The following is a 17,415-nucleotide window of genomic DNA, read 5'->3' on the forward strand; positions in this document are numbered from 1 at the left end:
TGATGCCACTCTGTTCGGAATTAGCACACAAATACACTTATGATGAACTAAGAAATGATGTGGAAATAAAGTAATCTCAACACCATTTCATGTATTAATTCAGAGACCGTTACACAACATGGAAGGAAACATATGTAGTAACATATATGGAGGAAATAGCCCTTGCAACACTCCAGACACACCCCAGACAGTGTTGGAGTCAGGAGAAACTCTTTGAATAACAACATAACATCAACACACAGAGACACAAGATATTTTTACTTGGTTTTAACCCCAACCTTGTCCCTATCCAAAGTTCTCCTGACCCCATACATCATTTGAGAGGCATCTGGGGTGTTGCGAGAGCTATTTGCATCATATATGTTGCTGCATATGTTTCCTTTCGTACTAAGCAACAATCCTTAAATTAGTGCATGAAGTGGTGCTGGGATTAGTTTATTTCTGCTGCACTTTTTCGGTTCACCATAAGTGTGTTTGCATGCTAATTCCCAACAACATGGTAGAGGTTGGGGATGTCCAATCACGTCCTTAGGTTTTTTTTCTTCACACACCCTTATAGGTTGGCCCTACTTGCAGGATTCAGCGTCAAAACGGGCTAAACATGTAATTGAGCTTGTTATTGGAAACTAGTTGAATACTTGTTGAGCACATGTTTATATCGATGTACTCTGACTCCCATGGGTGAAGCAATGATTGCTCGATTTGTTTGAAACCGCATGAAAACATTGTGAAGTTGGAAATAACCTTCTTTATACATATTTTCATTAATAGATTGATAAATGAGCTCTAGGAAGTTATCAACAGTGTAACATGTAACGGATCCTAGGAATGGAGACGATCGGTTCTTAGGGTCTTCATGTTATCAGCAGCGTAGCGGATCCTACTACTCTCAAAGTTGTAGCATGCCGCTATTGCGTTTGATCTTGCACCGCTGAACCTTCACATCACATTGGCCTCAAAAAAAGCAACTTGTGATTGACATTGCATTTGACACGGGGGTCGATACTAAGCTAGTGAAGGAAATCAAGGCTATGCCATCTAGTTCCGCGAATTGCAAATTCGTTTTGAGCGTCAAACTTGGAGGCCCATAATCTAGCCAAGTTCTCTCATTCTTCAGATCGTGGAATCCATGTCTGGCTTGCCCAACCCCATGATCATCTTGATATTTCTATCTCGTTAAACCCTGATCAATAAAGCTTGGCTGATTATACTAAAAAAAAGCTGAGTACTTCTGGTTTTGCGTTAAAGTGGCCAAAAAAGAAAAAAATTGTGGTCAATCGCTAAGTTGTCATAAAAGTTTTTGTTCCACTTTAATAATCCACTTATTTCCTTTCGAAAAAGATTGTTGGAAGTTCTGCTTTTGACGGGTCCTTTGGAGGCTGGCGTTGCCGAGCAAGAGGGAAAAGAACATATGCAATCCATGCTTGAAACTAAAGCTTTCCGTGTCCACGAGCATATCACCCTATTCACCTGGCGAAGAAAAGAATTCGTGACCCCGTGCAAGGAGAGGAGAGGAGATCCGTCCCTTGCAGACCGCAAAAGCAGCATACTACCTGGCTGGCTTACTCGCAAAGAAACGGCAGAATATCTGTGGCTTCTTCGTGTGCGTCTCTTAGCTGCGCGCCGACCTTTCCACCAAAAGAATGCATTTCCGTGGCGGTTATATATGCCGCCGATCACCACGCCGTAGCAGCACACCACGACCGGAGCGGCATAGAAAAGGGAGCGAGCTGAGCACACGAGCACGCACGGCGCATCGATCTCGTGTTCGGCAGCTCAGCTAGCAGCTAGCATGGCGAGCGGGGGCATCAAGACGATGGCCTCGGGCCTCCTCTTCCTGAACCTCATCATGTACGTCGTCGTCGCCGTCATCGCCGGCTGGGCCGTCAACTACAGCATCGAGGACAGTGCCCACTCACGTAAGCCCATCGTCTGCAACCTCTGATCAGAAGTTCAGAGCCTGAAGAATACTCGTCTGTTTGATCTTGTCCTGGTGTTGATGGATGTGCATGTATGTTCGATTGTTCGTGCTCGTGCAGTGAGGGGCGCGTCGCCGCCGGTGCGGCTGTTCCCGGTCTACTTCCCGATGGGCAACCTGGCGACGGGGTTCTTCGTCATCTTCGCGCTCCTGGCCGGCGCGGTCGGCATCTCCACCTCGCTCACCGGCCTGCGCGACGTCACCGAGGGCTACCCCGCCAGCATGATGTCCGCCGCCGCCTCCGCCCTCGTCACCTGGACCCTCACCCTCCTCGCCATGGGACTCGCGTGCAAGGAGATCAGCATCGGCCTGAGGCCCCCCAGCCTGGTAATTAAGCACCAGTAAATCAATGGAGAATCTGTCGACCCCATCTCTTGTCCTTGTGGAACCTAATTAACGATGTTCATCTGTGTGTGTGCAGCGCGCGCTGGAGACGTTCACGATCATCCTGGCCGGAACGCAGCTGCTCTGCGTCGGGTCGCTGCACGCCGGGGCGAACGCGGCCATCGTGCAGACGCCCATGGGAGTCAGAGCACGGGTCTGATGATCGGTCGACGCAGGCCGGTCGTCGATGGAGTGTGGTCTATTTGAAGGTGCAGCATCATCTTGGCAAGGATTATTGGTTTGCGTGTGCGTGCGTGTGATGTGAATATGCGGATTATATATGCTACCGTGTCGGGGTTCTCAGGGTGTGCGTGCGCTTGCGGTGAAATTGTGTCCGGCCGGTGGGCGTGACGATCACATAATATGTCGAGTACTAGTATTTATTCTCTAATTTGTGGGACTGTCGCATTCTGCACAAAATCTGGCAAATATATAACGTTGCTCATGCAAAATCTGGCAAATATTACTACTTCCGGGCACCATTTATACAACAGCGTATTGAACGACTAAACGGTAACGCAGCTGCGTCACTGAATAGAGACAGATGAAGCAGAGCTTTCACAATTTATTTTTAAACCGGGCATTACCCCTTTCCATTACTTTCACAAAATTGGAAGCAGCTCTGTTTTTTTTTGGAGAAACACAAGCAGTTCTGGTTTTTGTGAGACATCCACGAAATGTGGTTACACCAGACGGGGGCCCAAACGCCAACAAACGTGACGACCCGCATCAACTCACGGGCAGGCAAGGCTTCTGGCGCGGGAGTTTCACCGCAGCCGGGCACGCGAGCCCTCGGCGATACAGCAGCTCGGTCATGACGCGGTAACCATGCTGCGTGAGGTGGATGCCGTTCCAGCTAGGACGCCTGCTCGGGTCCGCGCACACCGTCGTCCCCGGCGCGCCGCACAGCCTGTTGTGATCAAAGTTATACTCCCCGCCGCCCGCGCCGCAGCACGCCCTACGCAGGGCCGCGCCGCCCTCGAAGCCGAGCCGCGGCGCGTGGCGGAGGATCTCGAGGTAGGCGGCGAAGTAGTCGGCGTAGGCCACCGTCGCGTCCGGTACGACCGCCGCAGCTCCCCGACGGCGCGGCGCAGGCGCTCGTTGTGCGCGCGCGCCAGGACGTTGAAGGAGACGAGGCAGCCGTCGCCGTCGCGCAGCGACGCGGGGCTCGACGCCGTGGCCGCGGTCAGGTAGCTCGGCATGCACCCGATGGGGAAGTTGCCGGGGATGACCATCCTCGTGGCGCCCATGTCCAGCACCTCCTTGGCTGCGTCTGCTACGGATTGCACGACCTCGGGTACGAGTGAGAGGGCGTGCGCCAAGCTCTCCGCGCTGCGGGTAGCATTGCTGATCGGGTCGTGTCTGTCGTTCGTCCGCCGGGGCTGTAGGAAGACGTAGTTGTAGTCGTTGCCGCCGATCTCCCCCAGCATCACCAGTGAACTCGCTAGTTTCTTATCTATCTCTGCGATACAAAGTTAACTTTTTGCATCAGCTTAATTTGTGCTTTGGTGGCAAGTTAATTACAGTAGCTTAATGAGAAGGTGAAGGGCAGTAGACCTCGAGGGGAGTTAGTTGTGGAGCTCATGAACTCTTTGAACCATCTGAGCTGGACTCCAAGGGAGCTGTTGGTGTGGGAGACGGTGAGCCCCCTGTTGGCCAGCGCCGTCGTGCTGAGCGTGGTGGCTCCGGCGACGGCGAAGTTGACGCCGTGCGTGAAATCCGCGCGCCTGTCGAGGTACGGGTTGAGCAGCGGGAGGCCGAGATCTTCAGCTGCACAACCACAGATGCTCGCTCGTTTAAAGACAGTAGAGAGCTAGAGAGCTAGCATGCATTGTACTAGTAGTCGGCAAATGGACATGTGGATGTACCAAGGAAGTCGATCATGAGGAAGCCGTCGGAGCAACGGCCGGTGGGGCGGCCGATGGTGACACCGTAGGGAAGGCCCGTGGTGTAACGCAGCATTCCGGTGTCGCCTTCCCGGAGGAGGTTCCCCGTGTCCGAGATGGAGTCCCCGAAGTTGTAGATGGCCGTAATGCTGTCAACCGTTGCCTCCGAAGGCGAGACCTGCGGCGGCGGCGGCGCTGCGACGCCTGTGCCCGCGAGGAGCAGCACCATGAGTAGGCGACCTGCTAGAGCGAGAGCCATGGATAATTTGCCCTCTTCGTACCCACGGAACTAGCTGAGCCCCCCTACACATATACACGAGTGCGGTATGCAAAGCTAGCGCATGTCCCTCTGTCCTCACAGAAATACACAGATACAGTTGGTAGCTATGAGCATTTGGAACGGCAGCAGCCGGCGCAATAAGGGTCCTGCCGGACAGGGTGACATGGCAAAAAAAAGCCAATTACATCCATATACAATTTTGCTTTGCAAAAGGACCCCTAAAAAAAGCAATCGGGTCCTTACCCTGAAAACAAAAGCAATCGGGGCCTTGCCTCCTACCAATCCGGTGGGATTGCTCCGGGGCGTGGCCGGCGCCGCCGCCGCTCACGGCCGTGCGCTGCCTCTGCCTGCTCGCGGCCGCCTGCGCACACGCGGCGAGCGGCCGGTGGAGGGCAACAGGTGGAGCCGCTTCGAGAAGGACCTGCAGCTCCCCTCCAACTGCAACGTCGACGGCATCCGCGCCAAGTTCGAAAACGAGGAGCTCACCATCACGCTACCTGCTACTTCTTAAGATGCGTTGGTTTTTTTCTTAAGAAGAAAGAATGATGCAACACAGTAGAGATAAGTATTTCTCTCGATTAAGAACCAAGATATCAATCTAGTTGGAGAAGAACACGCAAATCATCAATACTTGTACAAACAATCAAACATTTGCACCCAACACGATAAAGGGGTTGTCAATACCTTCACGGTCACTTGCAAATGTGAGATCTAACCGAGATAGATAAATAAAAGATAAAATATTTTTGGGTTTTTTGGTTTATGTATCTGAAAATAAAAGAGTGCAAAATAGTAGATCGAAAACTAATATGATGGAAAATAGACCCGGGGACCATAGCTTTTGTTGGGGCATGCAGTAATTTCAAAAAAAATTCTACGCACACGCAAGATCATGGTGATGCATAGCAACGAGAGGGGAGAGTGTCGTCCACGTACCGTCGTAGACCATAAGCGGAAGCGTTATGAGAACGCGGTTAATGTAGTCGTACGTCTTCACGATCCGATTGATCCAAGTACCAAACGTACGGCACCTCCGAGTTCAGCACACGTTCAGCTCGGTGACGTCCCACGAACTCCGATCCAGCAAAGCTTCGATAGTTCCATCTGCACGACGGCGTGATGATGGTGATGATGATGCTACCGACGCAGGGGCACCACACACGGCTAAAAGATCAACTGGTCAACTTGTGTCTCTATGGAGTGGTGGGGGGGGGGGGAGAGGCCGGCCCTCCTAGGCGCGCCCCAAGGGGAGTCCTACTCACACCGGGAGTAGGACTCCAACCCTTCCAAGAGTAGGAGTAGGAGAGAGGGAAGGAGGAGAGAGGGGGAAGGAAAGGGGGGCGCCGCCCCCTCCTTGTCCAATTCGGACTAGAGGGAGAGAAGGCGCGTGGCCTGCCCTGGCCGCCCCTCCTCTTCTCCACTAAGGTCCAGTAGGCCCATTACACTCCCCGGGGGGTTTCGGTAACCCCCCGGTACTCCGGTATTTGTCCGAACTTGCCCGGAACCCTTCCGAAGTCCAAACATAGTCATCCAATATATCGATCTTTATGTCTCGACCATTTCGATACTCCCCGTCATGTCCGTGATCACATCCGGGACTCCGAACTACCTTCGGTACATAAAAAACACATAAACTCATAATACCGATCGTCACCGAACGTTAAGCGTGCGGACCCTACGGGTTCGAGAACTATGTAGACATGACCGAGACTCGTCTCCGGTCAATAACCAATAGAGGAACCTGGATGCTCATATTGGCTCCTACATATTCTAGGAAGATCTTTATCGGTCAAACCGCATAACAACATACATTGTTCCCTTTGTCATTGATATGTTACTTGCCCGAGATTCGATCGTTGGTATCCTTATACCTAGTTCAATCTCGTTACCGGCAAGTCTCTTTACTGGTTCCGTAATGCATCATCCCGCAACTAACTCATTAGTCACAATGCTTGCAAGGCTTATAGTGATGTGCATGACCGAGAGGGCCCAAAGATACCTCTCCGACAATCGGAGTGACAAATCCTAATCTCGATCTATGCCAACTCAACAAGCACCATCGGAGACACCTGTAGAGCACCTTTATAATCACCCAGTTACGTTGTGACATTTGGTAGCACACAAAGTGTTCCTCCGGTACTCGGGAGTTGCATAATCTCATAGTTATAGGAACATGTATAAGTCATGAAGAAAGCAATAGCAACAAACTAAACAATCAACGTGCTAAGCTAACGGATGGGTCAAGTCAATCACATCATTCTCTAATGATGTGATCCCGTTAATCAAATGACAACTCATGTCTATGGTTTAGGAAACATAACCATCATTGATTCAACGAGCTAGTCAAGTAGAGGCAAACTAGTGACACTTTGTTTGTCTATGTATTCACACATGTACTAAGTTTTCGGTTAATACAATTCTAGCATGAATAGTAAACATTTATCATGATATAAGGAAATATAAATAACAAGTTTATTATTGCCTCTAGGGCATATTTCCTTCAGCTTTCACTAGAGGCTTCTCTCTTGAAAGCAAATAATACGGTGGGTGAACAAATTACTGTCGAGCAATTGATAGAAAAGCGCAAAGTAATGACGATATTCAAGACAATGATTATGAAATATAGGCATCATGTCTGTGTCAACTAGACCGACTCCTGCCTGCATATACTACTATTACTCCACACATCAATCGCTATCCAGCATGCATCTAGAGTATTAAGTTGATAAAGAATGGAGTAATGCCTTAAGTAAGATGACATGGTGTAGAGGAATAAACTCATGCAATATGATGTAAACCCCATCTTTTTATCCTCGATGGCAACAATTCAATACGTGTCTCGCTACCCCTACTTTGTCACTGGGTGAAATCATGCAAGATTGGACCCAAAGCTAAGCACCTCTCCAATTGCAAGAAAAACCAATCTAGTTGGTCAACCGAACCGATAGTTCAGAGAGAAATATAGAGATACCAAATCATGCATATAAGAATTCAGAGAAGATTCAAATAATATTCACAGAAGCTGATTATAAATCCACAATTCATCGAATCTCGACAAACACACCGCAAAAGAAGATTACATCGGATAGATCTCCAAGAACATCGAGGAGAACATGGTATTGAGAATCAAAGAGAGAGAAAAGGCCGTCTAGCTACTAGCTATGGACCCGTAGGTTTATGGTAAACTACTCACACTTCATCGGAAGGTCAGTAGGGTTGATGTAGATGCCCTCCGTGATCAAATCCCCCTCCGGCGGGATGCCAGAAAAGGCCCCAAGATGGGATCTCACGGGAACAAAAGGTTGTGGTGGTGGAAAAGTGTTTTCATGGATTCTTCTGGTGGTTCTGGAATATATATAAATATATAGGAGGAAGAGCTAGGCCAGAAGGTCACCGAGGGGCCCACAAGGTAGGGGGTGCCTCCTAGGGCGTGCCCTCCACCTTGCCGCCACCTCGTGGCTCTTCCGACTTGCACTCCAAGTCCCCTGGGTGTCTTCTGGTCCAAGAAAAATCATTGTGAAGTTTTATTCCGTTTGGTATTCCTTTTCTGCGAAGCTCAAAAACAAGGAAAAAACAGAACTGGCACTGGGCTTTAGGTTAATAGGTTAGTCCCAAAAATAATACTCCCTCCATTTACTTTTGTAAGTCATTTCAGACAACTCTAAATAGGTTGTTTTGCACATTGTCTGAAATGTCTTCAAGGTCTTATAAAAGTGAACAGAGGGACTATAAAATAGCATATTAATGCATATAAAACATCCAAAACAGATAATATAATAGCATGGAACAATCAAAAGTTATAGATACGTTGGAGATGTATCACAACCCAAGAAGCACCCTTTGCCGCACGTCGCACCGACGACGCCCGTGCCTGAGCCCAGGAGGCCCTACACGACGCTGTCCCAGAAGCCGTCACTGGCGCTCCCGGAGCCCGCCAAGCCATCGGCCACGGCGCCGCCCCCCTCGTCCCTTCCGAGAATCCCTTCCCCAACTGCAGGCCATCGCTGCCCTGCAAGCCGGCGGACATTCCCGCACCGGCTAGGTAGGCGCCTCACGTGCTGGCACCAGCGCCGGAGTTGGAGTCCTAGAAGAAGCACGACAGAGCCGCTGCCATCGCGAGGACCGAGCTGCCCGCATTCCCGAAGCCGACGGGGGAGTGGGTGAGAGAGGAGGCCCGCGCCGGCTAGGCGGGCACCTCCCGTGCTGGCACCAACACCGGAGTTGGAGTCCTAGAAGAAGCACGACCGAGCCGCTGCCATCGTGAGCACCAAGCTGCCCACTGCTACCTCTTGAGAATTGCATTGGTTTTCCCTTGAAGAGGAAAGGGTGATGCAGCAGAGCAGCGTAAGTATTTCCCTCAGTTTTTGAGAACCAAGGTATCAATCCAGTAGGAGGCCACGCACGAGTCCCTCGCAGCTACACAAACAAATAAACTCCTCGCAACAAACGCAATAAAGGGGTTGTCAATCCCTTCATGGTCACCTACGAGAGTGAGATCTGATAGATATGATAAGATAATATTTTTGGTATTTTTATGATAAAGAGAAACAAAGATGCAACTAAAATAAATGGCAAAGGAAATAACTAAGTATTGGAAGATTAATATGATGGAAAATAAACCCAAGGCCATAGGTTTCACTAGAGGCTTCTCTCGAGAGCATAAGTATTACGGTGGGTGAACAAATTACTGTTGAGCAATTGACAAAATTGAGCATAGTTATGAGAATATCTAGGTATGATCATGTATATGGGCATCACGTCCAAGACAAGTAGATCGACTCCTGCCTGCATCTACTACTATTACTGCACACATCGACCGCTATCCAGCATGCATCTAGAGTATTAAGTTCAAGAGAACAGAGTAACACTTTAAGGAAGATGACATGATGTAGAGGGATAAACTCATGCAATATGATATAAACCCCATCTTGTTATCCTCGATGGCAACAATACAATACGTGCCTTGCTGCCCTTACTGTCACTGGGAAAGGACACCGCAAGATTGAACCCAAAGCTAAGCACTTCTCCCATTGCAAGAAAGATCAATCTAGTAGGCCAAACCAAACTGATAATTCGAAGAGACTTGCAAAGATAACCAATCATACATAAAAGAATTTAGAGAAGATTCAAATATTGTTCATAGATAAACTTGATCTAAACCCACAATTCATCGGTCTCAACAAACACACCGCAAAAGAAGATTACATCGAATAGATCTCTACAAGAGAGGGGGAGAACTTTGTTTGAGATCTAGAAAGAGATAAGAAGTCATCTAGCTAATAACTATGGACCCGAAGGTCTGAAGTAAACTACTCACACTTCATCGGAGAGGCTATGGTGCTGATGTAGAAGCTCTCCGTGATCGATACCCGCTCCGGCAGAGCTCCAAAAAGGCCCCAAGATGGGATCTCGTGGATACAAAAAATTACGGCCGTGGAATTAGGGTTTTGGCTCCGTATCTAGTAGTTTGGGGGTACGTAGGTATATATAGGAGGAAGGAGTATGTCGGTGGAGCAACATGGGCCCCACGAGGGTGGAAGGCGCACCTGGGGGGGGGGGGGTAGGCGCGCCCCCTATCTCGTGCCTTCCTGGTTGATGTCTTGACGTAGGGTCCAAGTCCTCTGGATCACGTTCGTTCCGAAAATCACGTTCCCGAAGGTTTCATTCCGTTTGGACTCCGTTTGATATTCTTTTTCTGCGAAACTCTGAAATAGGCAAAAAATAGCAATTCTGGGCTGGGCCTCCGGTTAATAGGTTAGTCCCAAAAATAATATAAAAGTGTATAATAAAGCCCAATAAGGTCTAAAACAGGATATAATATAGCATGGAACAATAAAAAATTATAGATACGTTGGAGACGTATCAAGCATCCCCAAGCTTAATTCCTGCTCGTCCTCGAGTAGGTACATGATAAAAAACAGAATTTTTGATGTGGAATGCTACTTGGCATAATTTCAATGCAATTCTCTCAATTGTTGTATGAATATTCAGATCCGAAAGATTCAAGACAAAAGTTCAATATTTACATAGAAATAATAATACTTCGAACGTACTAACTAAGCAATTATGTCTCTTCAAAATAACATGGCCAAAGAAAGTTATCCCTACAAAATCATATAGTCTGGCTATGCTCCATCTTCACCACACAAAGTATTTAAATTATGCACAACCCCGATGACAAGCCAAGCAATTGTTTCATACTTTTGGTGTTCTCATACTTTTTCAATCTTCACGCAATACATGAGCGTGAGCCATGGACATAGCACTATATGTGGAATAGAATGGTGGTTGTGGAGAAGACAAAAAGGGAGAAGATAGTCTCACATCAACTAGGCGTATCAACGGGCTATGGAGATGCCCATTAATAGATATCAATGTGAGTGAGTAGGGATTGCCATGCAACGGATGCACTAGAGCTATAAGTATATGAAAGCTCAACAAAAAGAACTAAGTGGGTGTGCATCCAACTTGCTTGATCACGAAGACCTAGGGCATTTTGAGGAAGCTCATCGTTGGAATATACAAGCCAAGTTCTATAATGAAAAATTCCCACTAGTATATGGAAGTGATAGCATAGGAGACTCTCTATCATGAAGATCATGGTGCTACTTTGAAGCACAAGTGTGGAAAAAAGGATAGTAGTATTGCCCCTTTTTATTTATTTATTTATTCTTTTTTTGGGCCTTCTTTTTTTTTGGCCTTTCTCCCCTTTTTTTATTGGGACAATACTCTATGAATGATGATCATCACACTTCTATTTATTTACATCTCAATGATTACAACTCGATACTAGAACAAAGTATGACTCTATATGAATGCCTCCAGCAGTATACGGGATAGGAATGATGCATGAGTGACTTATATGAAAGAATTATGAACGGTGGCTTTGCCACAATTAAAATGTCAACTACATGATCATGCGAAGCAAATATGACAATGATGGAGCGTGTCATAGTAAACGGAACGGTGGAAAGTTGCATGGCTATATATCTCGGAATGGCTATGGAAATGCCATGATAGGTAGGTATGGTGGTTGTTTTGAGGAAGGTATATGGTGGGTGTATGATACCGGCGAAAGGTGCGCGGTATTAGAGAGGCTAGCAATGGTGGAAGGGTGAGAGTGCGTATAATCCATGGACTCAACATTAGTCATAAAGAACTCACATACTTATTGCAAAAATCTATTAGTTATCGAAGCAAAGTACTACGCGCATGCTCCTAGGGGGATAGATTGGTAGGAAAAGACCACCGCTCGTCCCCGACCGCCACTCATAAGGAGGACAATCAATAAATACATCATGCTCCAACTTCTTAACATAACGGTTCACCATACGTGCATGCTACAGGAATCAAAAAATTCAACACAAGCATTTCTCAAATTCACAACTACTCAACTAGCACAACTCTAATATCACCATCTCCATATCTCAAAACAATTATCAAGTTTCAAACTTCTCATAGTATTCAACACACTCATAAGAAATTTTTATTATTAATCTTGAATGCCTAAAATAATTGAAGCAAATTACCATGCTGTTTTGTAGGACTCTCAAAATAATCTAAGTGAATCATGAGAGAGCAAAAGTTTCTATAAAACAAATCCACCATCGTGCTCTAAAATATATAAGTGAAGCACTAGAGCAAAAACTATATAACTCAAAAGATATAAGTGAAGCACATAGAGTATTCTAACAATTTCTGAATCATGTGTCTCTCTCTCAAAAAGGTGTGTGCATAAAGGATTATTGTGGAAAAATAACAAATAAAGACTCAAATAATACAAGACGCTCCAAGCAAAACACATATCATGTGGTAAATAAAAATATAGCTCCAAGTAAAGTTACCGATAGAAGTAGACGAAAGAGGGGATGCCTTCCGGGGCATCCCCAAGCTTTGGATTTTATGTGCACTTAGATTATCTTGGAGTTCCATGGGCATACCCAAGCTTAGGATCTTGCCACTCCTTGTTCCATAATCCATCAAATCTTTTACCCAAAACTTGAAAACTTCACAACACAAAACTTAAAGTAGAAAATCTCGTGAGCTCCGTTAGCGAAAGAAAACAAAACACCACTTCAAGGTACTGTAAAGAACTCATTATTTATTTATATTGGTGTTAAACCTACTGTATTACAACTTCACTATGGTTTATAAACTATTTTACTATCCATAGATTCATCAAAATAAGCAAACAACACACGGAAAACAGAATCTGTCAAAAACAGAACAGTCTGTAGTAATCTGTAACTAACGCAAGATCTTGAACCCCAAAAATTCTAAAATAAATTGCTGGACGTGAGGAATTTATCTATTAATAATCTTCAAAAATAATTAACTAAATATCACTTTCCAAATAAAAATGGCAGCAGTTCTCGTGAGCGCTAAAGTTTCTGTTTTTTACAGCAAGATTAAAAAGACTTTCCCCAAGTCTTCCCAACGGTTCTACTTGGCACAAACACTAATTAAACACAAAAAACACAACCAAAACAGAGGCTAGATAAATTATTTATTACTAAACAGGAGCAAAAATCAAGGAATAAAAATAAAATTGGGTTGCCTCCCAACAAGCGCTATCGTTTAACGCCCCTAGCTAGGCATGAAAGCAAGGATAGATCTATGTATTGCCATCTTTGGAAGGCAATCCATAAGTGGCTCTCATAATAGATTCATAAGGTAATTTAATTTTCTTTCTAGGGAAGTGTTCCATGCCTTTCCTTAACGGAAATTGGAATCTAATATTCCCTTCCTTCATATCAATAATTGCACCAATCGTTCTAAGGAAAGGTCTACCAAGAATAATAGGACATGAAGGATTGCAATCTATGTCAAGAACTATAAAATCCATGGGCACATAATTCCTATTTGCAACAATAAGAACATCATTAATTCTTCCCGTAGGTTTCTTAATAGTGGAATCCGCAAGGTGCAAGTTTAAAGAGCAATCATCAAAATCACGGAAACCTAGCAAATCACACAAAGTTTTTGGAATCATGGAAACACTAGCACCCAAATCACACAAAGCATAACATTCATGATCTTTAATCTTAATTTTAATAGTAGGTTCCCACTCATCATAAAGTTTTCTAGGGATAGAAACTTCCAATTCAATTTTTTCTTCATAAGATTGCATCAAAGCATCAACGATATGTTTGGTAAAGGCTTTATTTTGACTAGAAGCATGAGGAGAATTTAGCATGGATTGCAACGAGGAAATACAATCTATCAAAGAGCAATTATCATAATTAGATTCCTTGAAATCCAAAATAGTGGGTTCATTAATATTTAAAGTTTTGACTTCTTCAATACCACTTTTAACAATTTTAGCATCAAGATATAAAGACTCCAAATTTTTGGAATGCCTTTTAGGTAAAGGTGGATCATATTCAGTCCCATCATTATCAAAATTAATATTGCAAAACAAAGATTTAATAGGGGACACATCAATAACTTTTAGATCTTCATCTTTATTATCATGGAAACTAGAAGAACACACTTTTATAAAGCAATATTTCTTAGCACGCATCCTAGCGGTTCTTTCTTTGCACTTATTCCATGAATCAATACTATTTTTAGGCAAAGACGAGAACCAAGCTTTAGCACGGTCTATAAGCAAAAATATCTTCAATTTAACAATATCATTGTCCACATCTTTCTTCTTTTGCATATCACACAGATCAACAAAGTTGTTTAGATGGGTAGCGACATCTTCACTAGGAAGGCCGGAAAATGGATCTTTCATGACAAGATTCAGCAAAGCAGCATTTATTTCACAAGACTTAGCATCGGTAAGAGGAGCAATCAGAGTGCTAATAAAATCATTGTTGTTGGTATTGGTAAAGTCACATAATTTGGTATTATCTTGATCCATCGTGACAAGCAAGCAATCCGACACACAAGCAAACAAGAAAAGGGTAAAAAGAGGAGAATAGAGAAAGAGAGGGAGGATGGAGAGAGAGAGAGTGCGAATAAAACGGCAAGGGTGAAGTGGGGGGAGAGGAAAACGAGAGGCAAATGGCAAATAATGTAATGCGGGAGATAAGGGTTTGTGATGTGTACTTGGTATGTTGACTTTTGCATAGACTCCCCGGCAATGGCGCCAGAAATCCTTCTTGCTACCTCTTGAGCACTGTGTTGGTTTTCCCTTGAAGAGGAAAGGGTGATGCAGCAGAGCAGCGTAAGTATTTCCCTCAGTTTTTGAGAACCAAGGTATCAATCCAGTAGGAGGCCACACACGAGTCCCTCGCACCTACACAAACAAATAAACTCCTTGCAACCAACGCGATAAAGGGGTTGTCAATCCCTTCACGGTCACCTACGAGAGTGAGATCTGATAGATATGATAAGATAATATTTTTGGTATTTTTATGATAAAGAGAAATAAAGATGCAAGTAAAATAAATGGCAAAGGAAATAACTAAGTATTGGAAGATTAATATGATGGAAAATAGACCCGGGGGCCATAGGTTTCACTAGAGGCTTCTCTCGAGAGCATAAGTATTACTGTGGGTGAACAAATTACCGTTGAGCAATTGACAGAATTGAGCATAGTTATGAGAATATCTAGGTATGATCATGTATATAGGCATCACGTCCAAGAAAAGTAGACCGACTCCTGCCTGCATCTGCTACTATTACTCCACACATCGACCGCTATCCAGCATGCATCTAGAGTATTAAGCTCAAGAGAACAGAGTAACGCTTTAAGCAAGATGACATGATGTAGAGGGATAAACTCATGCAATATGATATAAACCCCATCTTGTTATCCTCGATGACAACAATACAATACGTGCCTTGCTGCCCTTACTGTCACTGGGAAAGGACACTGCAAGATTGAACCCAAAGCTAAGCACTTCTCCCATTGCAAGAAAGATCAATTTAGTAGGCAAAACTAAACTAATAATTCGAAGAGACTTGCAAAGATAACCAATCATACATAAAAGAATTCAGAGAAGATTCAAATATTGTTCATAGATAAACTTGATCATAAACCCACAATTCATCGGTCTCAACAAACACATCACAAAATAAGATTACATCGAATAGATCTCCACAAGAGAGGGGGAGAACTTTGTATTGAGATCCAAAAAGAGAGAAGAAGCCATCTAGCTAATAACTATGGACCCGAAGGTCTGAAGTAAACTACTCACACTTCATTGAAGAGGCTATGGTGTTGACGTAGAAGCCCTCCGTGATCGATACCCCCTCCGGCGGAGCTACGAAAAGGGCCCAAGATGGGATCTCGTGGATACATAAAGTTATGGCGGTGGAATTAGGGTTTTGGCTCTGTATCTGGTAGTTTGGGGGTACGTAGGTATATATAGGAGGAAGGAGTACGTCGGTGGAGCAACGTGGGCCCCATGAGGGTGGAGGGAGCGCCTAGGGGGGGGGGGTAGGCGCGCCCCTACCTCGTGCCTTCCTGGTTGATGTCTTGACGTAGGGTCCAAGTCCTCTGGATCACGTTCGTTCCAAAAATCACGTTCCCGAAGGTTTCATTCTGCTTGGACTCCGTTTGATATTCTTTTTCTACGACACTCTGAAATAGGCAAAAAACAACAATTCTGGGCTGGGCCTCCAGTTAATAGGTTAGTCCCAAAAATAATATAAAAGTGTATAATAAAGCCCAATAATGTCCAAAACAGGATATAATATAGCATGGAACAATTAAAATTTGTATATATGTTGGAGACGTATCACCCGCGTTCCCGAAGCCGACGGGGGAGTGGGTGAGAGAGGAGGCTATTAAAATGTTATTCGACCATTTCATTATTTGTAAATAAACCATCTTATTAGATGATATGAAGATGTTATTAAAATCAAAATATATTAAAACTTTTAATCGTATCTTATTAAAATGCTATGATTGTATTATTATGTTTTAGAGTCATACCAGATGATAATAAAAATAAAAATAGTTCAAGCTTAAATACGGACATTAAAATGTTTTTGCCCTTATTATTATATTTTAAGTTTTAATCTGGTAATAATGAAATATTTGATTACTAATTATTTGAAATGTAAATATGGATGTTCGTTAGGTACTATGGAAAATTTGTTACTGTTCTATGGGGATGTCGTACGTGACGACCCTTCCAGGGTCGATGTGTCCATGTGTAGGTGGAAGACAGTGGTAGCGAGAGACATGGTCAAAGTAGGTTATGCGGCAGTCAGAAGATGCATCCGAGCGGCGTTTGGCCTTGAGTTGCATGGAAAGAAAATGACCATGGAGGTCTTTGTCGTTGTTGGACGTAATGATGGTATAGTTGCCCGTTGGGTCTGCGGCCTGTCATAGGAGAAAACTCGTGGGGATCGTACATGAGGTTTGCAAGCAATCCTAATTGCTCTATGTTTGGACAATGGATGGTGTATGTGGAGTTCATTTCTATCAGTGATGATGCCGGATGCAGTAGTGGCGGTGGTGAGGTCGAGTTGGCCATCATAGTAGCCCCTACCGCTGGTCCAATGGAACCGACAGGCCGCAACCAAGTGTATGACACGGGATATTGGTATGCGACCATTGACTTGAGCAAACACATGGAGGAATTGCCGGAGGCGATAGATGATGATGATGACTGTCATTCTTCTGCCTCTTCGGACTCAGGCGAAGAAGTTGTTACTCCTCAGAGGGTGGTCACGGCACCACTGGAACCTGGGTTTTTATAGGTTACGAGTGTTGGGGAACGCAGTAATTTCAAAAAAAAATCCTACGCACACGCAAGATCTATCATGGTGATGCATAGCAACGATAGGGGAAGAGTGTTGTCCTCGTACCCTCATAGACCGTAAGGGGAAGCGCTATGACAACGCGGTTGATGTAGTCGAACATCTTCACGATCCGACTGATCCTAGCACCAAAAGTACGGCACCTCCACGATCTGCACACATTC

At 45.0% G+C, this 17,415-nt stretch overlaps 1 protein-coding gene and 1 pseudogene across 1 annotated transcript; one reads left to right on the top strand and one right to left on the bottom strand.

Moving 5' to 3' along the window:
• Positions 1 to 1,678: 1,678 nt before the first annotated feature.
• Positions 1,679 to 2,828, top strand: LOC123144739 (membrane protein PM19L). Its single transcript, XM_044563997.1, has 3 exons — positions 1,679 to 1,919; positions 2,040 to 2,305; positions 2,400 to 2,828. Exons 1-3 carry the CDS (start codon positions 1,793 to 1,795, stop codon positions 2,520 to 2,522), a joined length of 516 nt encoding a protein of 171 aa, XP_044419932.1. The 5' UTR covers positions 1,679 to 1,792; the 3' UTR covers positions 2,523 to 2,828.
• Positions 2,829 to 3,044: 216 nt separating this feature from the next.
• LOC123144821 (GDSL esterase/lipase At5g45910-like) lies at positions 3,045 to 4,546 on the bottom strand (annotated as a pseudogene).
• Positions 4,547 to 17,415: the final 12,869 nt, after the last annotated feature.

This window comes from Triticum aestivum, chromosome 1A (genome assembly GCF_018294505.1).
Source record: "Triticum aestivum cultivar Chinese Spring chromosome 1A, IWGSC CS RefSeq v2.1, whole genome shotgun sequence".
NCBI classification, from domain to species: domain Eukaryota; kingdom Viridiplantae; phylum Streptophyta; class Magnoliopsida; order Poales; family Poaceae; genus Triticum; species Triticum aestivum.